Raw genomic sequence first — 27574 nt, 5'->3', positions numbered from 1 at the left:
GCATTGTAATGCTTGTTGATGCAAGCAGCCAGTGTAACAACAAATGAGGAAATTGATCTGCTAGTCATGCTGCTGTCCACAACAGCAACAAATCCATGCCCCCCTGACGGTTCCTGGACCAGTCCTAGAGAGCCACCGCTAGGTGTCCGCACAAACTGCAGGCAGGGCTGTGCGGGTGTCAACCACAATATGGTGCCAACTGATCAACAAAGCGACGAATGGGTTAATGTAATCCCTAGTCTGAAATGGGCGGAGATTCCAGCTGGGACGCGAACCGGACCAACCGAGAAAGCAACTCAAATCTGGGAAAGAAAGTCACTGCTGGGCTCGTATGCATTTATTTATCTATCGGGATCTGCGGTTCACTTGTGCATACAGTTTGACCGTGTCGTGAAATCGATGGAGAAGTTTTGGAGTTGCTGTCAGCTATGGGTGAAGTAGTCGAGACGTGGAAGGCTGTAGAGGGAAACTCAGCGGACCGGAGTTTAAGAAGCGGATCAACAGGACTGTGCGGAGCGCTGGCTTTCTGCATACTTTAAAACAATGGAAAACTGTCCCTGCCTTTACACGGATCCCTCTGTATGAGCCGACAAATAAACAGCTTCAGTGGCGCTGAGATGGTCTAAGCACACTTTGCTGTTGTGGTTTGCACTGATCAACAGGACTAAAGCCAACGAGAGGTCTGATGGTAAAGTAATAAATCGGTGTCATCTGCGAATAGAGATAGAAATCCGTTGATAAACACGCCGAGTGGCACCATGTGGAGCCCGGGGACGTGGATGTGGCGAGCGGCTCTGTGCTGCGTGCTTCTGGAAACATTTCTGCACACTGCTAGAGGTAGGACAAAGCAGGCTTGTCCGCTTTGCAATAAATTCTCTAGTATTTACTATCAGCCCGGTTTTTGCAAATACATCAGCCAGTGTTTGGTGCACACACACACACACACACACGCGCAGTTGAGACCTAGTGTAAACGAGCCACATGGAGGCGAGAGACACAAGTCAACATTTGGTTGTTCATGTTTACTGGCGGTTTACAGTGGAGATGACTGAGAAGAAGTAGAAATACTATATATTTGGCTCGCAGTAATATTAAAAAGTAATGAAGGAATTGTGTAACATAACAGTTTTAGATATGCCACACACACACACAGGCTTACAGGTCGCCATAGGCCTTTATGTCGAAGGAATGTAACAATCAAATGCCAACAGTTATGGAAATGTTATCATTTTGTACCACAAGCAGTACACTGACTGACCTGAAAAATAGAAGCACCCGTGCATACACCTGTGCAATGTCATGCAGACTTGCTGTGTGAATATAATGGTTGCCACTGTGTCAGTGGCAGGCCTGGTTTATTGGGCTGCATGTATATTCTGAGATGTCTCTAACATTTTGTCTACCTCATTTACATATACAAATAAATACTAGAAACACTCTACAGTATAGTGCACTCCAGTGCAACACCACAAAGTAAAGTTTCAAACATCACCATAGAGCTGAATAAACACCCCCCAGACACAAAAATTAGCATTTTCACAAAGTAAGTTTTGTATTTGATTGCATTACTGTGCACAGGGGTTTCTGTTTTTCTGGTCTCTAATTTTAAGTCCTTATAGAAATAGATTAGGGATTTCAGTCTCAATACTGTAACCATCCCTGTCTATGATCCCTGCCCACCTCTTCTCAGGTCTTAACATGTGTATGAGTGGCAGCGCTACGTCCTGTGAAGAATGCCTCCTGATTCACCCCAGTTGCGCCTGGTGCGCGCAAGAGGTATAGTTTAAATCTGCTGCTTTATTTTCAGGATTTATACACTGTGGAGGTACAGTGTACAGTTTCCACAGATGTTAAATAACGATTATAGGCCACATGTGTCATTATAGTTTCATGAGTTACAACAATCAGTGATGCAAGGTTTGTGGCTTTCCATCCTTTAGGATTTTGGGAGGGGGCGGACTCTGACGTTACGGTGCGATTTTAGTCAAAACCTGCAGAAGAGGGGCTGCGAGGCGCGGTTCATCGAGTACCCCACCAGCAGCATTTCTGTCCTGCAGAACATGCCCCTGAGTTCTAAAGGGTCCGGGTCGACCCAGTACGATGTCGTCCAGATTATGCCTCAGAAGATCTCTCTCAGTCTGCGGCCGGGTAAGTATTTTACACACACAGATTCAGGAATAACCGTTGCACATGCATGAGAGAAGGTGCAGTTAAAAAAGAATCATCCTCAACGCTCACATGTTTTTGTGAGTAAACCAGCTAACAGAGTCTTTCCACCTGCCCATCCAGGAGACCAGACGTGGTTTGGGCTGCAGGTGCGGCAGGTGGAGGACTACCCAGTGGATCTCTACTACCTGATGGACCTCTCTCTTTCCATGAAAGATGATCTGGACACTATCCGTAACTTGGGTACCAAGCTGGCCCAGGAAATGGGCAAGCTCACCAGCAACTTCAGGCTGGGCTTTGGTTCCTTTGTGGACAAAAACATGTCCCCCTTCTCCTACACAGCACCCAAGTATCAGGAGAACCCGTGCAATGGGTGGGTAGTGGCAGCAGGATTTACTGCATGTTTAAGTGGGATGCAGCTTTGATGACTTTTGGATTCAAATTCTAATGGATAGATTAATATTAAAGGTATGGCAGCCCAGTTTAAATGTAGCCCTACCAACAAACTGTAGATTTATACAAGACTGTATGTGAGGTTAAGAACTGTTCTCTTGTGATGTATATGTGCCACAGTAGATAGGAAAGGGAAATCCTGAAATAATAATTTACTCTTTACCACACATTCTATTTTTGCACATTGATGAAGCATGTATAGTTAGATATCCTGCAGCTGCAAGAATAAGAGATGTTTCATGTTTGATAAAGCAGAGTGAATGAGCAGTTCTTCAAAATGGCCCCTCTGCTCCCGTGCTCCTCAGAGTTGTTGATGAGGGCAAACTGAAAGAGAACAGACTAGATAGAGGCTTAAAAGCTGTGGCACACGATGTTTGCCCCGGAGGTGAGACTGCACTGCACTAACCCAGCGCCTGCCATCGCGCATCACTTCCCATTTAGGTTATGGCTTTGTGTGTGTGTGTGTGTGTGTGTGTGTGTGTCAGGCGCACACAGTAAAGCATGACAGGAAAATGTTTAAAGGAATAGATGACAACATTTTGACCCCTAAGCTCACTTCTGCCCCCACTTATACATTTAGATCAACTGGATCTTGAAGAATGTCTGTCTGATTTTGCATTTTAAGCCATTATCAAAGTAAAATGAACCATCAGTGACCCCTTAGAATAATTCTGCTAGGATTGATTTGCAAATTTTTCATTAATATCATACAAATCAAGTCAGCTTTATGGTGGTAAATAAATGAAAGGCATAAATACAGATAAAACAAGGCCAAACTGTTAAACTGCTTTGAATATTGTCCTGATCTCTACCTCTGTGCTGTGTCACCCTGCACAGATACAAATTGTTCCCCAACTGTGTCCCCACCTTCGGTTTCCGCCACATCCTCTCACTGACAGATAAAGTGGACCGTTTTAACGAGGAGGTGCAGAAGCAGATGGTATCTCGCAACCGGGACGCACCAGAGGGCGGATTTGACGCCATCCTGCAGGCTGCTGTTTGTAAGGTGACAAGTGTCTCATTTCTTGATCTCTCTTCTCTCAGAGGCTTACATTCGTCGAGTAGTGTTATTTAGCGCCCTTCTGAGATTCTTGGAATGCTCCTTTTAAATGAAACCTGACTTGGCTGCATTTAGTGACAGCACACATTTGGTTCAGATGGAGGGGAAAGCCACTGTGAAACTACTGAGATGCTCCTGTGACAAGCGTCTGGCCTATTTGTTTGTTAATTAAAAGCACCGGGGGAAAGACAGGAAGTGCAGTCTGGTGCAGCTGGTTAAACATGAGGATGAGTCTCTCGCAGGCCCAGTCATATCCCTGTTTTCCTCTCCCAATTTAATTGTTTTCTACAGGAAGAGAATGACTCCCTCCAAGTAGCTCCTGCCTTGTAATTTACTCGTGCTGCACTATTTCAAACACTCACTGGTTAGGAGGCTGGACTGTGTCTGTCCGAAGGCCTGATTGATCCTAGTTCTTCTTTTAAATAAAAAAAAGTCAGGTCAGCAATTCGATGTGAAGGTAATCACGTGAATGTGACGTAAAATAAATAAATTGAATTCAGTAGTTGCGTTGTGTCTAACAGAGAAAATGATTTATTTAATGGGAGAAAAACCAAAGGCAGGCTGATTAGCTGCTTCTTTTTAAGAACAGCTATCCATATGTGGATCTTACTAAGGGAAATGCTAGAAGCAGACAATAATGATTTATAATCTTTTATAATGTAAAAATCCTACATGACTTTTCTGTTGGCTGTGATTGTTTAGAATAACTTTTTTAAACCTTTTAATACCTGGTCCATGTTTATTTCCTAATTGCTTCCTTTTTTACTCAATTTCCTGAACAACAGGAGCTAGTCATTGGTTTTTGTCGCGCCTACATGCAAAGCTCAACCTTCTCACACCACATAGTTTCTGTTTTGCTAAACACATGCTATAATAACTCTTCAAAGAGGCCCTGATAGGGGCATCCACAGCTCCACTGTATACTGTACAGGCCAAATAATGAACAAAAGAATGACAAAATCCCTCTCTTCAATGATTGAAATGTTATGTTACTTTAGAGTCGTGCATTAGTCAGCACTCTGTCAAATGCTCACTTTGCTGTTGCCTGTTGTTTCCTATTGATAATGGCCAGGACTGGGCCTGTGGCAGAAACCTCTGGCTTTTGCTGCACCCTCACTGTTTTGTGTGTGTTTGGATCAGTGGTTCTCAACCTTGTGGGAAGTGATAAGGAATCCGGTATGACCCAGGATATAAAGCCTTTTACTTTATTATTAATGTGTTGAAATGTTGTTTCTGTCATCAGTAATTGAAATTCCTTCACACATACTGGCTTTAATCATTTTTTCAGATCATCCTTTGGTGTAATCCTAATAACTAAACCAAATACTAGTAACAAGATTAGATTTAACCCTCCTGCACAAGCAAGAAGGATACCAAAAAAACCATCTCTTCTCTTCATCCCAATCTGCTGTTCCCTGTAAACAGGAGAAGATAGGTTGGAGAAAGGAGGCCTACCACCTGCTGGTGTTTGCCACAGACGATGTGCCTCACCTCGCTCTGGACGGCAGGCTGGGAGGCCTTGTCCAGCCCCACGATGGACAGTGTCACCTCAATGACGAGAACGAGTACAGCGCTTCCACAAAGATGGTAAGAAGAGCTGCCCTTTCTGTTGTTTGGCTCACAAACCAAGCAGTGTTCAGGGTTTCCAGCAGTGTTTTATATCGGAGGTGGGTGACCTTGTCTGAAATAAAGACTCCTCCACTATCATTTTTAACAATTTACTAGACTGTTATGAAATAAAACATTACAGTAACCTTAAGAGAAAAAGAGTAGCAGGGTTATTTCAGAAAAAACACCCTGAATGACAACAGTCTAAGAAGCCTCTTTTATAGCGGCCAATTCACCTTGTAGCTTTAAATCCCCTTAGAAGCTAGAATTTACTCTAACACTGTGTCTGTTGTTCTGTAAACCTCAGGTACTTTTCCTTACAAACTCCAGCTGTGAATGGCTGTTTGAATTTCCAGTGTTAACTCAAAGAATGACAAAGATATGTCTGATACACTGAGCCTGCTACCGTCTTTGATGACATGGGATTTTTATGATAGTATGCTAGCCTTTTCTGCCTCCACCTGGCTCTTATCCAAGCCTACATCACTGGATTTGAGTGCTTTTTAATGTCCAGTATGTTCGCTGAATCTGTCTTTTATTCCAAAGAAAAATGAAAAACTTGAGTGAATTCAGCTGAAGTAAAATGAGGCATTTTTAAAAATTCTGATTTAACCCGGCAACTTGAGTAAGAACACATGCTTATTAGTAGCCTAAACAGCCTGCGGTGGTAATTGCAGAGGGAAGGGCCAATGCACACGTCCACAGTCAGTTCTGATATGAGTTATAATGCTAATCAGGAGCCAGTGGATTTTTTTGTCAGATGCAGCAAAAGCACACAAAGAAAGTCTTTCTCACATGATGAGTTTATACAGTGTCTAAAGATGCCAGAGGACTAATTCTATAAAAATGGATCAATATCATGTGAATGGCACTGTGCGCCCATTTAATGAGGATTTTTGTCATTTGTTTTCCTGGTTTATTTCCCCCTAAAATCAGAATTTGAACTGATAGTCGTGTTTATCGAAGAAGAGCTACAGTGTAGAAATTCTGTTGTAAAAGGAGAGAATTTTCTTGAATACTCGTTTATCTTTGACTTCAGTCCTGTTGTGCTTAAACAAGTTGCAGTGATTTATCTTTCTGTTTGCGGGACACATTGTTCCATATTTCTGCTTTTGAGTAAGAGCTTTGGATTGGTAATTGATACAAATCAAGTTTCTTTTTTTTTCTGAAATAAAGATCTCAGTAGGGACTAAATTGCATCCAATGAAAATAACCTAATCTCAAAGTGCAAATTGGAATGCTCTGACTCTTTATTTGTGAAACTGAAATGAATTCTTATCTAAAAGAAGAAACCACATTAACCTTTACTCTGGTGTCAAAAGGCCAGCAGGTCAGAAGAGCATCAACATCCATTAGCTAGCTTCTTAACTGGGAAGTCTGGATACAGTATGTGTGCACAGAGATACCCATAATGCCCCTTGCCATCTCTCTCTACAGGACTATCCCTCTCTGGCTCTTCTGGGGGAGAAACTGGCAGAAAATAACATCTTTCTCATCTTTGCAGTGACAAAACGGCTGTATGTTATTTATAAGGTACTTTGATTTTACCGTTTTATCTTAAAGTACGCATACTTTTTCTTATTCCGTTATATTTAGGCAACTAATGCTGTCTCTCATTTCTTCCCTTACAAAGAATTTCACTGCACTCATACCTGGAACTACAGTAGAAATCCTGGACCAGGACTCTAAGAATGTAATTCAGCTGATCATCGCAGCTTACAATGTGAGTAAAGACAAATTGTGCTGGTATGTGTGTGTGTGTGTGTGTGTGTGTGTGTGTGTGTGTGTGTGTGTGTGTGTGTGTGTGAGAAGAGAGAGAGTCAAGTAATGACACAGAGGGATTTGAGAAGAAAGATAAGAAGAGGGGGAAGAGAACAGAGGCAAATTCTTTAGTCTTCCCACTCCAGCTGACATGGGTGGTTGCAAACAAGCTGGATTTCTCATTTTGGTGGAGACGTTGGGGTGCTGAGGTGGTTTCAACAGCTGACTTTGTAACAAATTAGACTTTTTTTCATAGAGATTTGTTTATAGGGATAGAAATGATTAAACCATTAGTCGTTTAACAGAAAAGTAATCAACAATTTTGATAATAGAGTAATCATTTAAGTCACTTACCGAGCAAAAATGCCATGCAAAGCTTCTCAAATGTGAGGATTTGTTGGAAGTTAAATATCTTTGGGTTTTGGACTGTTGGCATTTTGAAGCTGTCATGTTGGCTCTGAGAAATTGCGATGGACAATTTTCTGTGTTTTCTAATATTTTATAGAATAAACCAGTGGTTCCCAACCTAGGGGGCGGGGCCCTCACCAGGATAAATCTGAGGCGTCACGAAATGATTTACCAGAAAAAACATATTATACAAACTCATGTTTACTTTTTCAGACTTTCCTCTACTCCATTTTCTAGTTACTTACTGGAAAATTTAACCTCTCCAGGCCTCTAAAAATACAATTTTAGAAAAGGATCTCTTTTTTTTTTTTTTTGGTTGAACTGGCCGCAACTAGTAATGAGAGGAAGTAGACATTGCTTGGTTTTAAGGCAAAAAGGTTGGGAACCACTGGACTAAACAATAGCCCTACTTAGGGACAGCTCTTTAGGAATACAAAATAATATATTTACTTAAGTTAAATCTTGATGAGTGGAACCTACGAAATACATTCTTGTGAAGTAACTTAAATAAATAAACCATATCTTTATTTATTTTATTCTTTTCTAAATTTAAATATTTGTACATATTTTTTTTGTGTGTAGCATGAAGGAGCTACATTTCATTGTGCAACCCTGTGTTGTAAACTAACTGATCAATGGTTGTTTTACAGAGTAATTTAAACAGAAAAAAGATGCATAGAATGAACAAAGTAAAATCAGTTCTAACCTATAACAGCAAACATTGACAGATTCAGCCAATATAACAGTTTAAAGTAAAAAGCACAACAGTGATGGTGCTATTACTGGGAATGTTGTATCCCACCTGAAGTTCAGGTTTGATGGCGCAACAGCTAATATTCTTTTGCTTTGAAGACCATATGGACTGATATATCGACCGTTTATTAAAGGTTGTTGTATGGGGGTTTAAATGGCTGTAAAATGCGATGTGTGTTAAGTCTTATCTATAAATCTTACTGCTGCAGTTTGAACGAACTGGAGGTGCCTTAAAGCAGACAGATTTAGAAATAGAGGTAGCAATGGTCTAAATGTCAGCTAGACATGTAAAGGACACTACATTAAAGATCGGTGTTAGAAGTGGACACACATGATATGCGATGTGACGTTACATTATATTATTCTCTAGGATGTTCCACCTCTCTCTGTCTGGCCCCTAAAAAAGCCCGATTTTCATCTGATTTCCTGTCCTATAAAAACATTTTGTGTGTTTTTCGAAACCAAAGAACTGTACTGTATGTAGTCAACCTTTCCCTAAATGTTTTCCTGTGTGGGTGTACAGATTTTTCCTTGCCTCAGTCAGGAGGAAATGCATCTTGTTTTGGCCCGTGACAGCGTTTTCTCGGCGACAGAAACTTGTGTCAAACACAGACTTGACATGCTCAGTGTGTGGGAGTGAGCTTGAATAAAGTGCTTTGACTCACGGCCTTATTAACATTCCAGCTGCCACATTATATTCACCGCTCTGGGGTTGTTAGCTAGATAGGCTTTGCCAAACACTGTGAGGTTACGTTGTGTAACCAGCTCATTTTTCCTCAAGTTTGACTGTGGCACAAAGCTGCTCCTTTGGCGTGATTGTGTTCAGGGTCAGAAAAGTGTAAGTGTGTGTGAGAGGGAGTGAATGAGGGCATGCTTATCCATGTGCACAAAGTGCAATGCTGATTTATCCTTGGCACAGTTACGTTGCAGAAAATGTACATGAACGACTACAGACTGGGTCTGCACGTGTTGCATAGAGCCAGATGCAGCATTGCAAACAGCCATGGTATTTCACATCCACACACATACAACCTGCCTCCGTGCACGGTGCTTGTGGTTTTGGTAAGATTAACTATAAAAATGTGCCTAATCAAGGCAATACATTCCCCATGTTTCTCTTTTCCATGCTGTTACTCAACCAGAATTACAGGCCTGAAAAGATATATTGAGGTGGTTTTAATATAAATGTCTGTGTGGGAGGCATCATATTAATGTGGCTCTAGTTTCAGGACACTGGAAAGTGTCTATGTGCATAGTGGCAACTGCTACAAATCTTCTGTTCACTGTTACAGAGAAGCCTGGAAGGATTTATTAGACCATGCAACAAAAGTAATGTTTTAAAACCCTGAATCACTAACATGTACCAACAAACTCTGTGTTCTCCTCAGAACATCCGTTCTAAAGTGGAGCTGTCAGTGTGGGATCACCCAGAGGACATCAGCCTCTCCTTCACTGCCACCTGTCAGGATGGAAAGCCGCTGCCAGGCCTCAGGAAGTGTGCTGACTTGAAGATAGGCGACACTGTGAGTCCCTGTCCACACTCCCCTCTCCAACTCACCTCACATTATAAATGTTTTATGCATCCTGTTGGCCCTGAAAAAGTATTCTAGCGGCCTGGTGGTCTTCACCTACACCATTTTATTCTTTTGGGTTATGAAAACTTTATCAGTGACTTTAAGATCTTGAAGAAATGGTTCACTGTGTTTGGATACCTGTTTTTGAATGAATCAGATTTTCCATGACTACATAAAGCAGTGGCCTGTCAGATGCATTCAGTTTTCAATGTTTGCATTGTCCTGGAAAAACATACTTATGTGAGTTTTTTTTAATGAGAACGATGATGCTGTTGTGTGTAAATAAGTTAGTTTGCTTCTCGTATTATCAGTATATACAAAGTACTGGTGCAACAGAGTTTGTATTTGTGAATTGAAAAACACCAAGACACAGGCTAAAAAAGTCCCCAGCTTATTCTGCCAGAGATCAAATCATGTTTGCGACACATTCAGAGAAGCAGAATTGAGGGACCATGGAAATTGTTGTTTGAGAGTGGGAAAACAACCATTGCATTCCAGGTTGCAGATTTAAGCAGTTGGCAGTATTGACCTGCATTTGTGCTAGATAGGTTGGTACTCTCATTACATACATTCCCATGCAGACCTACAGTGGATTCTTCCACATGTTTACAACAGCAGATGTAAAAAAAAAAAAAAATAATAATAATAATGATAATGTTTGTGTGTGAATTCCATAACTTGTGGTATAGGATCTGAGTTTGTGTTAATGGGTTTCAGGAAGTGTAACTGCTGAGTTGTAATTGTATGAGAGGAAACCATTTTCTTTGTGACTTTAAATTTACCGATAATGTTTTGTATGTTTCATGTAGAGATGTTTTGCTTATAGATACAGTTTCCATCGCACAACAAGTGCGAGTCAGGAGTTTTGGTAGAAAAATGTCTTCATATGTTTCAGTACAAGAGCTTCATTATGCAGGTGAAGACAGTACAGTACATATACAGTAAGAGGGCAGGGCACAAAATGATGTAACCCTTACTGCTGGAGAGGTTATCACAAGGCTCCACAATATATTTCTGCTTGGTCTCAGGATGCTGTATTGATAAGACCTTTCACTGTGGACAGATTGATTATAGTGAGGTATATCTCATTTGTGCTTTAGAAAGCTATTCTCCTTCTTAGGTCTGGACAGTACATCAGATGTATCTCTTATCGGCCCAAATTTACTCAGTCACAATTTTCAAAAAATACATGATCTTATAACCTACACAATTAAACTGAGAATAGCTACAATAACCGATAAAGTCTAGTTGGATGTTCTACCATCCAATCAGCCCAGAATCTTTAACAGGCCATACTGTGATCAGAAGTGAACAACACAAAAAATAAATTTGTTTGGCACTGATGTATTTTTAAAAAAATAGTTAGCAGTTTGTAACAGTCAACATTTGTCGTTTTTATAAGAGTAAAAATGAAAATTCATTCTAAACTAAATTTAGGTCATATCATCTAGCCCTAATCCTTCTGCTCTGCTCAAACTGATATTTATAATCACCGTCGATGACTAAAGAAAGCAAATTGTGACTTGGCAGTCTTGGGCAAACACTGTGTGACCTTTGAATCCTCTTAAAGTGAGTTCCTGTCTGATGAAATCAAACTGAGATGTAGGGGAGGGGTTTTTTTTATTTTTTTATATTGCTCTTCACTGTAACCAAAGAGACCATATAGCCACAGTAATGAAAGTCACCATGACTGGCTGAGTTTCTGTGAGGTTCACTCCAGGACACTAATCTTCCTACCTGAACCAATTTCTTTTTTTTTTTTTTTTCCTGTACGTGTGGATCTCTGCTTCTTTAATCATTAATGAACTGATTTTGTTAATTATACTTGAACTGCTTGATAATGCTTAGCTACTATATCTAAAAGAAGGAAAGATCCAACTATCATCACGCAGCTCTCTTGGCAGAGACTGTTCATTCAGGGAATATTTGCTCTTTTGCCTTTCAGCTGGGTTCAGTCAGCAGATACAAGTCTCGCCCTTAGGCTGCGTTCAGACCAACAAAAACAACGCATGTTCGCCTAGTAAATATGTTGAACATGGCTGACCCTTTGCCTCACAATCATCAAGACCGAAGTCGATTACTCCTGTGATCATTTTCCAGACTTGTAAAACCAGTCTCATAGTATTATAAACTGCTATGCAGTGTTTAGTGTCTGATAAGCCTCCAAGCTCATAGATCTGTTACTCAAACTGGACTTTCTGGGTCTTCTTGCCAGTACCTGGAGCAACCTGCCCACATTAACACAGCCCCTTGCATTTTTTTTAAATTATTATTATTTCAACTATTTTTATTGCTTCTTTTTCTGTTCCCATTGTGTGATTTCATTGTATATCTTTTTACTTTGCTGAATATTAATTTCTGCCACCACAATAACTTGACTTCCCCACAGATATTAACCATTTCATCCTACCTCATATTAAGTAGTCCACTCGTGATCTGTTGATGTTGCATGTAATTGGTTTTTAATTAAAACCTTTGCCTGTTTCATGTGATTACACTCATAGTTGGATTGGAAAATTCAAAGTTAGGCAAGTTGAAAGCCAGCTTTATGATACCAGTTATCCAGGATCATCCATATTAGGCTTAGTGAGGTTAGGTAGCCCAAAAAGAGCCAGAATAAGTTAAACTCGCTTTGTAATACAGCCCCCCCTGGTTTTTCTGAGCTCCCAAACTGGGTATAAGCTCTTTTCTTACCTTCAGGTGGAATCGGTGTACCTGGGAATAATATAGTGAATGTTTGAAGCCTCCCCACATGGCTATAAGCTTCAGAAGCATTTACCGCAGTTGGAATGCTTTCTCAGTTGCTGTCTCTCTGAACACAAGCAAAGGTCAGGTGACACAGGATGATGGTACATCTTAATTGCTTTGAATTTTGCACAGCCCTCTCTCTGGTGGTCACTTTATATTCTATACAGCCCTCAATTAAGATTTGTATTGAGTCCTGGATCCATTGACAATGCTAGCAAGGGGCAGCTTCATACATGCTGTTACACAGTGAACTTCAGCATGGTGGAATTCTTCTCCAAAAACCCCCCTGTGCTTTTCTCCCGACTGCTTTATTTTCCTGGGACGGTTTTGGGATGGGAACGGGTGGTGCTGGAGTTGAGGGTGATTGAGGCAGAATAACACCATTGAATGGAAGGGGGCTCTCGGGTGACGGGCCTCGCTCATATCTTTTATCCTCAGCAGTGAAAGGAGGGTAGCAGCTCAGTCTGCTGGGTGCCCAGCTTCCCACTCTTTACTGAGGATATGGCCCAGGTGTCAGTCACTGTGTCTGTGAGCTTGCCATCGAGCCTCATCATGCATCTCAATGACTTCACACAAAAGTAGGCAGGAGGAGGCCTGTGAAACTGCAAGCCATGAAAGAAGTAAACTGGCAGGAGGAGGAATGCTAGCTGGAGTGTATATAGTTAAGCCGCCATCCTTTTATCTTTAACACTACAGAAATGTATGACCACTGAATAGGCTCATGCATATGAATGAAACCAAGTCTGCGCTAACATACTTCGGGTCCCTTTTCTTTTTTTAAAGAATTTTTGTCCAAACAAACCAGAAGCATTTGAATTAGGTTTTTGTGAAAGTCTTTTTGAGATACAATTTTAAATGTTTCTATCAAAATTAACACTGTGATTAGTGTTGTTCTACTGTCTACATGTGTTTCAGTTGTCCACCTCTTACACCATACCATAGTACAACCTAATACACTGTCTCTTTTCCTTCCCTGATCTGATTCCCTACTGTACATCTCTCCTTGTATTACATGACTCACCCAACAGTGAGTTTAGTCTCAATGTATCATCTCCTCACTCTTTCTTCCGCTGTCCTAACGAGCCACATGATTGGGTGAACTGGCCTCCTCGCGACTCATATTTACAGTAAATTGAATTGTGTCCCTCGTTAACTTGTTGGGCTTCCCGCACTGAAGTGGAGGGGCAGTCTGGGAAACATGTGACGTAGTTCCTTCCTGTATCCTGAATCAGCTTGTGTTGTATGTTTTTTATGTTTGGGAAATGTGGTGTTGGGATGTTGAAGAGTAGTAAACATAGAAACGTATGTTTATTTATATAGCACCTTTCTAGAATTAGTGTCACAAAGTACTTCACACGTCAATACAAACACTGTAAGGCCAATAACTAACTAACACCAACAAATAACATCCTGCAACAACATCAGTGAAAGGCCTGTCTGTACAATAGTCCACATTTCTGATCGATCTAATGTCAAAAGCTGGTATAGCAGCTGTTCCAAAGCCTTGGGCCCACCACTGCAAAAGCCGGTCACACTTGGTTTTGAGTGTGACTGAGTGACAGACGGCAAGCCCTGCAGAAGACCTAAGAGAAACTGGCAGCCAGTGAAGTGAAGTCAGGATTGGGAGATGTGAGTTCTGATGCTGGACTTGCATAAGAGTCTTGCTGCAGCATTATGGACCAGCTCTATCTTTGTCACTGACGATTTACTTAAGCAAGTTAAACAATGGATTACAGCAGTACAGTCAGGGTGATACAAAGAGTAGCAAGGCGTTGACAGAGCATGATGAACGGTACACTGGTTGTGTCCGTCAGATCTAGGCAGAGGGAGGCTGTGTTTATCCAACACATTTGCAATGGGACAGGCCTTGCCCAGGTTGTGACATATTTGGTCTTGAATTGTAGGAGATCGCAGGAGACAAGGGGATGCCCCTTTACTTAGGAGATCCAGATCCAAACACACAAATGTTCTTGCCAAGAACAGCAGGTGCTGCAAGGGTGGAATATTTGTTTTTGGTACAAGACTTCAGTTTGTCTTCTGAGGATCAAGTGCTTCTGGTCAGAGCTTCAAAGCAGATAATATTTTCTCCCCTCTGCAACAGTTTTGATCTCTGAGCCAAAGTAGATGAGAATATGCAACCTTTCCTCTCTCTTTCTATAGCTGTGTATACTCTATAATCTGTCTGCCTATCAGTCTGCCTGTCTATCTGACTGTCTGTCTGTATTTGTCTGAGGCCGTGTATAAAAAGAGCTACATAACTACATGGGTTATCTAAAATGGCTGTAAACACCCTGAAATTAAAGTTGAAATCTGGCACGTAAACCTCACAATCATTGTTTTATTTCAGATCCAATGTACAGAGCCAAACCAGTAGAACATGTCGCTGTCTGCTCTGTGCTTTTCTTCTTAGCACTTTGTCTGCATTAACCTGCATTATTTCAGCATCCAGTTATGCAAATCTGTAGCTGCATGATTTTATCTGTGCAACATCAAAGAAAAAACCCTGAGCTCTACATTGAACAGACAGTGTCGAGGATGGTTTCTGTGATTGAGTAAATATGAGGAAAATACCAGAAGAACGTGCTCCCTCTTTTTTTTTTTTTTTTTTTTTTTTGAGACTTCCTTCCTCGGAGCAATCAAATGGGCGTATGTCCCACTTTCTGCGCAGGCAAAGCCACATCAGCTGCACACTGTAAACTTCACTTTGGGTTAAATAAGCCCACTGGTGTAAACATAACAACACAGGGTCATGTGTAGTTCATGTCCACAGGCTAGCTGGCAGCTGTGAAGTGTCGGTGGCTGTGTTTGCTCAGATGAAAAGATGTAGGGTGGGATCAGGTCACTTACAAATATAGAAACTCAAAAGATATTGTGGTTTAGAGGCTGTATGATGCTGCTGTTCTATAAAACTCTACTCTTGTATCTCTCAAATCAGAACTTGACCTGAACCTTTCTCAGTTCACAAACAGGAAGTCACTATCCTTTCTCCATCAGTGCCACTAATTACACCCCCCCCGTTATAGGTATCATTCAACGTGAGTGTGGAGGCGAGGAGCTGCCCTCCCCGTGGCACTGACCAGAGCTTCACCATCAAGCCGGTGGGGTTCAAAGACCGTCTGGAGGTGGCTGTGGATTATCAGTGTGACTGCGGCTGCAGCCGGACAGCACAAACCAACAGCAGCATCTGCAGCTCCATCGGTAGTTCATCTTGCGTTTTCCCATTTATTTCTGGACATTTCACCTGGATTTTCAGGGAGCTAAATGTTAAAGCAAAAAAAAAAGAATAAAAGCCCAATCAGATTACACACATCTGTTATACATTCACTTTTATTTGCTTTTTAAAGAGTGGTTTGAATGCATTCAAAAGAGGAAATTTGGAGTAAGTGCTTATAGGGTAAATTAACACTGTATGACTAGGGCTCATAATATTCCCTTTTTATTTATCCTCCCCAAAAATCTGGTAATTTATCTGTGTTGATTTTGAATATTTTAGAAATACCATTCGCAACAGAAACATTAGGCAGTTTACAATTCTACTTCTTCTTTTTTTTTTCTTTTTTTTTTACAAACTTAAAAAGACTCTGGTACATAATTAGCAGCTCAGTTTTCTCTTGCCTGAGGACGTTGTTTAATGTTAATTAAACTGCAGAGATCGACATCTTGCAGCAGGAAACGCTATCATTTTGAAAGCAAGGGGACATAAAAATCCATGTGAAAATCGGCTCCTGTAAAAACCATGAGCCTTGTTAATCACACAGGACAGAAAACTGCTGCTGTTCTGCTTCCTGTAGGTTGAAACTTTCAAGGAAGTGGTGTCAGACCTGGTGTTTTGACTTCAATAACTAAGGACAACTCCTACTTTGACCCTGTTAATTGACTACTTTCTTTGGCATGATTATGGAGAGGCTGTCACGTGTGGTGGTGGTGGTTGTTGTTGAGAAATTGATGGTCTTAAAAGCTAAAATTATATTCTAACCATATATTTTAAACTTGAGCTATATATATATATTTGAAATAAAGTAGGTATTGAGTTACATAGTTATCATCCCATTTCTTGGCAGGAATACATTAAATTATTTCTGTACACATTTTAGTGAGTGCCTTAAATGACTAACTGGGAAAGTCAAAAACAACTATAAGTGTGCAAGTTTAAAACACCAAAAACATTCTCTAGAAGACTTGAAATGATCATAATGGCTAGAAACTGAATTTGATACTGTAGGTGTAGCTGAATAATCCTGCAGAATAAATTAAGAGGTATACAGGGACCTGGAAGTCATGCATCTAAATTCGTAATCAGTCGGTAGAATAAAGTTTCTTGCCCTTGCAGGAACGTATAACTGTGGGACTTGTCACTGTGAGCCGGGCTACCTGGGCGCCCGCTGTGAGTGCCAAGAGGGCGAAGCCAGCAGCATGTACATCAGCGGCTGCCGGGAGGCCGAGGGCAAGCAGATCTGCAGCGGACGAGGAGAGTGCAGCTGCAACCAGTGTCTGTGCTATGAGTCTGAGTTTGGCAAGATTTACGGCAGCTTCTGCGAATGTGACGACTTCTCCTGTGCCCGACACAAAGGCATCCTCTGCTCAGGTAGGAATATCATCCACAGATTGTCTATATTGCCAGTGAAGCCGAGTCGGTCTGAGTTGTGTATTTGAATTCTGCTATCAGGGTGATGTTAAGAGAATCCTTGGATTCCATCGAATTGCTTGTAGTGAGGTGGTGGTTTGAACTACAGCTGTTGAGAGACCTCACCTCCCTGAGCATTGAACTTGAACACGCCGTCAACTCTTTAGATCTCAGAAATACTTTATTGATCCCCGTAGGGAAACTCTTTAAATCTGCTGCTAGATCTGCTGCTTTTTAGATCTGCTGCTTGTTGTGGGTTATGATTAATGCACATTCATGATGTTGAATCATGTTCCCATACCTGCTCTGGGTGTGTCTTGGTGGTTTGGCCCTTTCCTGACTCTACTACAACCAACCCAGCTTTTATTTTCTGAGTGAGTTGAAACAGTCACCTGCAGGGCTGCTGGCTTTGCTCCCAGAAGAAGCTCAGAGGAGCAGCTGCAATAGTAGTTGTTCAGATGTTCAGCTTGTGTTGTGTTTCGTGTCTGCCTCGCAGGGCTTGTTTTGGTATGATACTTGTCTTGGAATGATCGAGGACCTGAGAGAGGTGGAGAGACTTGTTTGCTGAAATAGAAATTGATGTTAATATGAGAGATGTGTCACAGATTAAAAACCAACAACACTGAGTTTGTATAGCGACTCTCAAAGCTTTGAGCTGAATCACTGTGGCCTGTAATCATCTCCATTTTGCCATCCTGAGGCATGAATATGTTCGGGTAATCAGTGACTCATGTGCTGATGCCAGCTTAAAATCCTTTTCCGCTCACTGAGTTGTGCCTGCTTTACTCTGATGCCCAAAGAGACTTGGTATAAAAAGGCAGGTTTGGCTCACTGTATCTGCTCAGCTATACCAAACAGGCCGAGGCTTTTGTGTTCCCAGAACATTGGGTCCAAGACTGTGCATTCTGGTGCGAGACCTCCTGGCTGGAGGGGAGGCACACTGGCTCATCCCCAAGCCAACGGCTGTTCCTGTGAAACCACAGAGAGCGCTTTGTGACAGTGGGGCCAACTTTGGCGCAATCCCCCAACACAATGCCTGCCTTTATTTATCTATACCCAGTAGAAACAGAAGTCTTTCGTTTGTCCAGCAAGGCTGGACACACTGAATGCACAGATGCAGAATGGCTGTTTGTTTGTGCCGATCATCCATAAGCAGTCATTAAATCTTAACAGTCCACTACCTTCTGCTGCTCTTCTCTTCTCCTTTCCCAGCGTGGTTGCCCAGTGTAGAGCCATAATGAGTTCCTAATGATACCAAACGGTACACCTCCTCCACACTTTCCTCCCCTCGCTCCTCTGAATCTGGCAGTTAATTATTGTGGAGTCCCCTGTGTAAGGCATGCTGTAAAAACTGTTCTGTGCCCACACGTTTCTAAAAACCCACAGGAAATACTATTAAGGTCTGTTTCAAACCCATTAGCAAGCAAAAGTATCTTGTAAATAGTATTATGCTCCACCTGGATTGGTCACACTCTGCTGACGCTCATTTGTAGTCTTATGTCTGGGCAAATCGGGAGTGTTCAGACTTATAAACTGCCTAAAGGCATAGCAGGTTTTATTAAAGAGGAAATCAGCTGGCATGGTGTCCTCAGTGTTTGTTTCTTTTTAAATCACTCATCTCATTGAATGTCTGAAAGGAGTTTCCCATGGAGCTCACTGAGGTGTAGCTATCAGCCTGTGAATCTAAAGTGCTGGTTGGAGAGTGAGCCATGGTCACACTGCTGGCAGATCAGGTTTGGTATCAGTTGCTGAACTTGTGATGTTTCTTGTAGTATTCTTGTCTTGGCAACATGAGCTGCTGTGCACTGGTATGGAGAATATAAACCTCTCTCTGTAGGGCCGTCTGGATACAGGGTAAAATAATAAAATAATATATATATATATATATTGTCGTAGTCTCTTGTGATTCAGTGTTGTTTCTCAATACTGTGCTGTTTGTGTGCAGTTTGATTTTTTTTTTTTGCCAATGTGTAACAGCTAATAATACACGTGTTCATGTTGCTGTGTCTGTATGTTTAAAATATGAAGTAATCATCTCAACTTCATCTTTTTCGTCTTTTACGGCTGATGTTTTCTTCTTTCCATCAGTGCCTGTCAAAACTTTGTTGTTGTTAATGTTTTTCGGTGAACTGCAGTGTAGAGGTTTCTGTTTATCTCTGATATTGTCATTCTCTCAGCCCGAGTTTGTTTTGGCGGCTCCTCCTCCTTCGTCTTCCTGAGCAGTACTGTATTGTGCTTTGCTTCAATTTAAATCGCATCCTTTGTGCCGCGAAAATGAGATCAGATGGCGAACTGGACGCATTTAATTGTGTTGCGCAAATCATGTTGCTTTATGCTTCGTTTTTAATGATTTTTGTAATGACAATAATGATTTGCTAAATCAAAGAATCTAGGTTGACAAACTCAACTCAAAGGTCACTTACTAGCTTTTTCCATATCTTTATCAGTGGATGGAGTTTGCTCAGTTGTCCTGGAGATGGGTCAGTTAGTATGCTTCAGGAAAAAGCTAGTAAGTGGATCTCGAGTTCAGATTGTTTTGATAAACTACTTTTTCCAATATGAAGAATGAACTTTAATGCTTAAAGAATCTAGTTTGAACAGGATTTTCATGTTTGTAGTATTTAAATAGATTAATATTTCACACTGTTAATATTCAATGTTCATTCAAGTTTAGTCTGATGAGGACAGTTTTTTTTGCATTTATTGTGTTGTGACACCAATTATTTTCTTCTACTCATGATAAGTTGTAGTAAACATTGAACTCTAGTCCACTCTCCATCTTGCAAGTTTGCTGGTTTTCCAGTCAGAGTTGAATGTGAGGACGCAGGGCCAGAAGCAGGCAGCACTCCACGCCCAGCTGTGGCTCACACCTGCCGGGCAGACTGGCTGTTGGGTTGAGCTGTAATTGTGTGTGTAATGTGTGCACACATTAAATGGGTGTATATGCGCTGTGGTGACACGAGGCAGCCAAACCAGCTCAAACCACTAGAACACACAGCTCCCCAGTGTGCTTTTCCTGAGTTTTATGCTGGTGTACCAGGAACATTACTGCAAGACTCAGCAAATGCTTGTTGGAAAAAAAATAGTCAAAAATTATGGCAATATTTTATATTTACTAGCTCTCTTTTTTCTCTTCCCAATGAAATGAGACATAATAAAACTTGCTACAAAAGCTGCCTGCCATGAGTGACTCAAAGGTTGTTTTTCCCCCTCCATCCAGCTTACTGAAACTTGTTTTTGTGATGCTCGGCTGTGATAAGATATCTGTGTTAGCTCAGGTAAACTCACTTTTTAGGCAGATGAATAGATGAGCTTACTGCCGGTTTTCATTATAATGGACTAGTAGAATTCACTGAGCCGTTTGGGTGTTTGTAGATCTATATGAGGTTTACACTGTATTGGGCAATGGCTAACTGAGGACGTGTTCTAGGCCAGGTTTTTAGTGAAACTGCTCAGTGCATCAAATCAGTGTTGAAAAGACATGTTACATGAACCTCCAGCGTCCTGAACCACTGAGTGTGACAGTCTGAGAGATTTGTCAATCAAGGAAAAACTGACCTAAAACATCTCTACTACAACATCTTCTCTCTTCAAGTCTTCAAGTATTGAAAAATTGCAGCCAATAACTACTTCCTCTATTCATTCTAAGCTAAACCACTGTTGCTTAGAATGAATAAACAAAATCAGCCGCTGCTGGAAATAAAAAATAAATCACTCTTTGTATACATTAGACTTTTCTAAGTGTTTAATGCAGCAGATGTTTGCTTTCACAAACAAGCCTCTATCATCACATGTAGGATTTTTGTTATTGTATAGTATCATGATGTAATTCAATTCAGACTACTTTATTCATCCCTCAAGGGGGCAATTCAATGCAAGTGAGTGTGCAAACAGAAGTACACATAGACAATTAATCTGCACACATAAAAAAAAACTAATCTTAAAAATACAAGACATATGCTGGAAGACATACACAAGGATTATTATAAGACAACATAAATGTTGTCTGGTATTAAAGGCTGCATTACAGGTTAAACAATTTTTGGAACTTTTCTGGAGTGAATTGAGAAGTATCTGCATGGAATGAATATTTAATGCCCATTAAATGGATCCATAAATCCACCTTTTTTTTTTTTTCTCAGACCATATCGCTGACCCCTAGCTTAAATTAGATCTTACTAAACAATGACCAATCTCCTTTTTATATATAGATATATAGATTTATGTGTTAAATACTTTTATGTCCCATGCAAGGGAAGGGATGGAGGGTGAGAGGGGTTTGGGTGTTCCTGGGCAATGTGAATTTTTTGTATGTTGAATGACTGAATGATTGCCCAATAAAATCAATAAACACTGAATTACCACCAAAAAAAAAGATATTGTGTAAAAGCAACAATGACATAAAGACAAAAGTATTTACTGAAGTTTCTGATGAGCACAAACAACAAAAGCACCCAGAAAACATAAGACAAATTAAAAAAAAAAAAAAACTGCAATGTAACGCGGCTCACAGCAGCAATAGCTCATCCTCGATACTGGGGTTTTCAGTCAAAAATATCCTAAAAATCTGTCGGTCAGCTCTGTGTAGGGGAGGTAGTTGGAAGCAGGAAGCTGGGACGAGGATGTACTGTAACTGGGGTCAGATGACCTGTGTTAGACGACTGTGTGTCTCTGAATGTTCTGGTAATCTTATCCTCAGTATCTACACGGCCATCTGTCTTTGTGTTTATGTCTGTATCTGTCCGTGGAGCCCCGAGGCCTTCTGAGGAGTATCTTCAAGGTGAATGACGTGCAGACAGACGTGTGCTTTATAGACACTGTCAGGATTTGTATAGTGTAGCTGTGAATGATCTGTTTCAAACCCCTATGATGAAGTGAGTGTTTGTATGTGGGTCAGTGTGCTGATTTATTCACGAATATTTGTTTTTGTCTATTATTATGTTTCTCTTTAGTAGAAACTCATCCAAGGATAAGTCACTAACTCTCCTTTAGAGCCTGACTGATATATGTACAGACAGATATAATCGCTTTTTACAGATAAATCATTATCAGCGTATGTGTGCAAAGATAATTTATTTATTTTTGAACCTCATTTTATATTTATTCAAGTTTAAAATTGTTTTGTTTTATTTTTAGTTATTACTTATAATGCTTTAAGTGTACTCTTCAGAATATACTGTTGTCCCTTTTTGAAATTTGGAGACTGGTTAAGTGTTCCATTATGAGTTCAAAAACCTTTCTTTCTTGTTTAAGAATAGGTTTATATTTTCAAATAACTCGTTGAGTGTTTATTATGGACATGTGGCTGTTGTTTAAGGACAGACTTGAAAAAAATGTGAACTTTCCTTTAAGCGAAATGACCCATGGTCACACAGCTAAAAACAGGGCTGTTTTTCTTACCTCATGAAAAGTTGACATTTGGACATACATGGTTTTCACAGGACAGCGACGATACTTACTGTTACTGTCATCTTTGATGATTCTATCTATCTATCTATCTATCTATCTATCTATCTATCTATCTATCTATCTATCTATCTATCTATCTATCTATCTATCTATCTATCTATCTATCTATCTATCTATCTATCTATCTATCTATCTATCTATCTATCTATCTATCTATCTATCTATCTATCTATCTATCTATCTATCTATCTATCTATCTATCTATCTATCTTTTCACAACCAAATTTAAGGGGTAAAAATGTTTGCTTATGTTGAGTGTTTGTTGAGGAATATCAGCTGATATATCAGATGTCTTTTTACTCACAAGTATTTATCATTATCGGCCTCAAAAATCCCGTGTTGCTCGGGCTCTTCTCTCCTGTCTGTTTTTAACAAGGCTCGAGTAAGTCTTGACTTCGTCGTCCTCCTGCCCCCCTGACCCACATCTCCACTGCCGACTCTGCAGCTGGTTCTGAATTATGATCTAAGCGCTCAGCAGTCTCCTGTTGCCAGAAATAGCGTGGCTTTATTTTCCAGACTTGCACAAACTCTTTTACCCCATAAATAAAACTGCTGTCCCAAAGCTGCGTCCTGCGAGTGCGTGCGTGCGTGTGTGTGTGCGTGCGTGCGTGCAGGTCCACCATGTGGATGCATGCATGTGCGTGTCTCCTTATTAGGTAAACGGGAACATATGTGTTTATTCCTGTTCGTGCCGAGCATTACTGAAACTGTGCATCACTGAAGGAAACCGTTCTCTTTGGGCCCAAAGTGCCTTTTGGCTTAACTGGTCTATTTGTTCCTTCAGAGGACCCGTCAGATTAAAAACAAGAGATGAACTTTTCTTTGCTTTAGGTTTAAAACAGTCCAGTCTGACGGGAAGGAAATAAAGAGGTGCAAGTTGTTATCCTAGCCGCAGCAAAGACATGTTGAAACACAGGTAATACTCCTGAAAGACACTTTCACCATTAAGAAAATATGTGCAGCTTCAGCTGGTATGTGGACACCTAAGGATTTTTGTCTTCCCTGCAGCTCTGTCAGAAAGAAAATTCTGCACTTTAGGTAACCAAAGTGACATTCACAAAGTTGTATTATTCCTTTTTGGGAAGCTTGTTCTGACATCATTGTTCTACATTCTTTTTCTGAGATCCTATTTTCATCTGATGTATAGATAACGCCTTACGATAAAAGCATCTTGTTTTATCCTTGTCAAAACCAGCAAGTGTCTTGTTTATACCCTCAAGCTTTAATGAGATAATGTGTTGGGAGTTTTTTCACTGTGGCAGCTCTGCTTTTGTAGCTTGTCTATTAGATGGAGGTTGAAATACTGTATGAAATTAATTTAAAATGGTATTTTGAAATTAATTTTGAATGGTATTTTGAAACATGTTGCAAGGGGCATTAAATAATTTATTTAAAAGAAGCAAGTCCTCAGATATGCCAGTCAAGGCTAGTTGTGTGTCGGCTGCTGTTTTCAGTAGGAAAGAGCTGGGATCTCTCCTCCTGCAACATAGTGTGATAAATGTTTGAATCAGTAGCTGCTGGTCACATTCATGTTTTATGTGTCATTACTTGAACATGCAGCAATTACTGAGTATGGTCTTAGTTAACATTTGGCTGACAGGACCTAGGCAGTCAGAGGATCACTAGCAATAACATCATTATTATTATTATTATTACACTATGTAAAAAAAAAAAAAATAATAATAATAATACTGCTTTACTTATTATAAGACTCACTGGCAGAGTTTATTTTGTACCACTCAAAAAATTAAGCACAGTATCCTCCTACGCTCATATTTAAAGACCCTGCACAACCCACAGATGTTTTTAAGACTGACCTCTGCTCAGTTTGAAGCTGGGTGGAGTTATGCAAAGATTTATGTGAGGTCACAAACTAAATGTACATATAAGAACCCTACCAGGCGCGACAAAACTAATGTGAGAGTGAGGTAGTTAATCAAGCACAGTTTGTACGAGCCCACACAGTGCTAAGAAGAGGTCTAATCTGAGAGCAAATTGATGTCGCCTGCGGGGGTGGACTAGTAATGTGTAGGGCCTTTTAATAATTACCTGTTGCTCATCACTTTTCACTTGCTTTTTCCACATTTTATAGATTGAACTTAATAGTCTAATAGAAAAGAGGTGAAACATATGCAACTATAAACTGTGACAACATATATATGTAAATTGCATTAATTCTGGGTATCTAGGGTATGAAAGAAAATAAAAGAATAAAAATGAGAATCTGTCTCTGTCAGCATCATGTAACTTATCATTTGCATCTTATTATGACTTTCACTATCCCTGGCCACAAGTTGGTTTGCCAAAGATCCATTTTCAACCAGACATGTTCTCACCTTTTGCCTGTATGACAAGTGTGCCCATGCTGTGAATTCTACATAATGAAAACCATATCCACAGTGATGTTGAGGTTTTCAGTGTAGTGAGTCCCCTGTACCCACAAGTGGTCATTTGAGTGGGTCCTCAATAAAATTAGTGTTTCTTGTTTCTTGTTAAACTCGTGTTTAGGGATGGGTATCATTACAATCTTATCGATTCAACTTTTCTAATCTATACTCTTATCAGTTCTTTTTCATTACTAAATAATTGCTTTTTTAAAAATATATTATTTTAAAAGAGATTCAGAACAGGATTAGAATTTAATATTTTAAATATAACTAAATGTTTCTAGAGCAGCAACAGTAATGTTTACAACAGCAAAGTCACTATATAAACTCAATATTTCACCGAAAACAAATCTAAAATGTCAATAAAATAAATCACATTCCTGACATCAAAACACTGAGTGAAGTTTAGAAAGAATGAAGAACTCCGACATCAGTCAGTATCAGTCCGTCCTCCTGTCCTCTGTCCTCCTCCCTCTGCTGCTGCTGTGATTCACTGCAGGTAAGTTAGCTGGTGGAGGGGCAGGTTTGTCTCAGCCAGCAGTAAGTTTGCAAGAATTTGCCAAATTTTAGGATTCACGACAAACTAAGCTAAACAGTTAGACTACATACAGACAGCTTCGTTTTAGCTTGTTTGTAACAATTCACTATTAGCCGAGCTAGCTCGCTGTGCTTGTGTAAACATAGAGTCGGTGGATCAGACAGAGCAGATTAAAATATCGCTTTGTACATGTTCACATGTTTATGCTTGTTGAACAGGTGTATTGATAAAGTATTGGCTTTTTACTCGCAAAGGTTTTATTGCACTTACATGAACAAGTGTAGTTGTCGTCAACTGGAGTAATCTCCACTCTGGCCGGTCTGATCACCGTGTGTGTGCTCAGCCCCAACAGAGAACAGAGAGTGGGACCGGTGAAACAAAATCAGACATCACCTCCCTCTCCTCCACTCTCTGCTCTTTGAGACTTGACTGAACTTGACCGCTGCAGACAAAGACCTCAGGTTTTTCGGGTGAAATACTGCAGATACAAGGCCACACCCTGATCCTATCTTTGTGTGTAGACTAATAAAGTTCCTTAGAAACATGCAGGTGTTTCTTTGTACTGGAGTTGTGGTAAGTTTGAGGTCTCTGAGTCTCAATCTATCTTAATCTGGGTGTAGCTAAAATTGGCAACAAAAGAGGTTAGTATCTGAAATAATGGGGCTTGGGACAAAGCCGAAAGCTGAAGAAATTCCCTTTTTAAAATTAGAAACCTAGTACAGGTTTAAATTTTTTAGCAAAGCTGTCAAATATTCACATGCTGTTCACATGCACGGCTGTCCCCAGTTTGACACTGGAGCCACAAAAACAACCCATATCAAGTCAGACCCAAGCCTCACAGCACAAGTCACCATGTATGTGTACCAGACAAAGATGCATTTACACAGTCAAGTGTTGGAAGTGTTTGGGTTTCATTGTGTGACTCAGCAGCTGTTCAGGGCTTGTTTTGAAGTCTGTCAGGTTTTTGGGTGGTTCTTCAGCATTAATAGCCCCCAGAGGTCCTCAGGATTTCGATCCTTAAAGCTAAACAGCTGACTGTAATTGTTTCAGTGGGATACAAAAAAACCCACAGCTGACTGCTCAATGTTGGATGCATGCTGGGGCGTCCACAGTGTGTTGAACCAGAGTGCTGATGAGAAAATAAATTGAGAGCTCCTGAATTCAGCTCTTTGTAGAGTAGGTTTCAGGGAGTGGAAACCCTTCTTCTTCCATCGATTACTATCTGAGAGAAGACTGAATCTACGGCTAATCTAATCTATCTAACGGTAAACAAATGGGGCATGCTGAGGTCTGGAAATAGTGCTAAAATATCCTATGTAAAGGAAAGTATTATTACTGTACTGTTATTTTACTTAAATCTACTATAATCAATATGTTTATGGTAACAATGAATCAAATGATGTTAATGAGAGGGAACACACATAGTGATGGGCCCATAGATAATTATCACCTGACTCTGCAGCAGGCAGCTGTTTTCTGGGGAAAAAGGCTCTAAAACCCTCTGTACACTACCTGCTCAGCACCAAACAACAGACACAGTTAGAGACTTGCTGGTGAACATAGTGTATTTAGAAGCTAAAGAGCAAGATATTTCCCTCAGGAGTTGGTGAAGAGCAAAACCGCTAAAAGGAGAGTGAATATTGGACTTTCCTTTAATCGGTTAGCCAGAAACACCTCTCCAAATCAAGGCTAATCTTGCTCTGTGTCTGCTGGATGTGTAAATCTGCAGCTCTAATCATTTTACATGGTGATGATATGTCAGTGTTGTGTTTACAGCTTGTTTTCACTGCCCTAAAGTGGCCAAAAATCAGTTAATGCCATTTTAAAGTAAGTAGAAGTATGTACAGTAGATGTATTGCAGTTTAAAGTGTAAAAAATGTATTAAAGTTTCCCAAATCCAGTAAAGAGCAGGACAAAACTGCTATTATAAACTCTGCTGTAGTGTACTGTAGGAAAGTAGGCCAAGGTGAACAAGCCACCATTACTGCAGTGGCACTTTACTTGTTGCACTACAGCAGTATTGCA

At 40.4% G+C, this 27574-nt stretch overlaps 1 protein-coding gene across 1 annotated transcript in view; it reads left to right on the top strand.

Annotated features, from left to right (window-relative positions):
• Positions 1-173: 173 nt before the first annotated feature.
• itgb5 (integrin, beta 5) overlaps positions 174-27574 on the top strand; it is a 46640-nt gene continuing 19239 nt past the window's right edge. Inside the window, exons 1-11 of the mRNA XM_044216694.1 lie at positions 174-837; positions 1691-1776; positions 1941-2148; positions 2290-2539; positions 3457-3625; positions 5105-5266; positions 6725-6820; positions 6921-7010; positions 9598-9732; positions 15555-15729; positions 16862-17116. Of these exons, the coding sequence (XP_044072629.1) occupies positions 759-837; positions 1691-1776; positions 1941-2148; positions 2290-2539; positions 3457-3625; positions 5105-5266; positions 6725-6820; positions 6921-7010; positions 9598-9732; positions 15555-15729; positions 16862-17116 (1705 nt within the window). The 5' untranslated portion in view covers positions 174-758. The remainder of the gene's footprint in view (positions 838-1690; positions 1777-1940; positions 2149-2289; positions 2540-3456; positions 3626-5104; positions 5267-6724; positions 6821-6920; positions 7011-9597; positions 9733-15554; positions 15730-16861; positions 17117-27574) is intronic.

Source organism: Siniperca chuatsi, linkage group LG12 (assembly GCF_020085105.1).
Source record: "Siniperca chuatsi isolate FFG_IHB_CAS linkage group LG12, ASM2008510v1, whole genome shotgun sequence".
In the NCBI taxonomy this organism is placed as follows: Eukaryota; Metazoa; Chordata; class Actinopteri; order Centrarchiformes; family Sinipercidae; genus Siniperca; species Siniperca chuatsi.
Note: the sequence above shows the minus strand (reverse complement) of the source record. Positions and strands in the feature narration are given on the sequence as shown.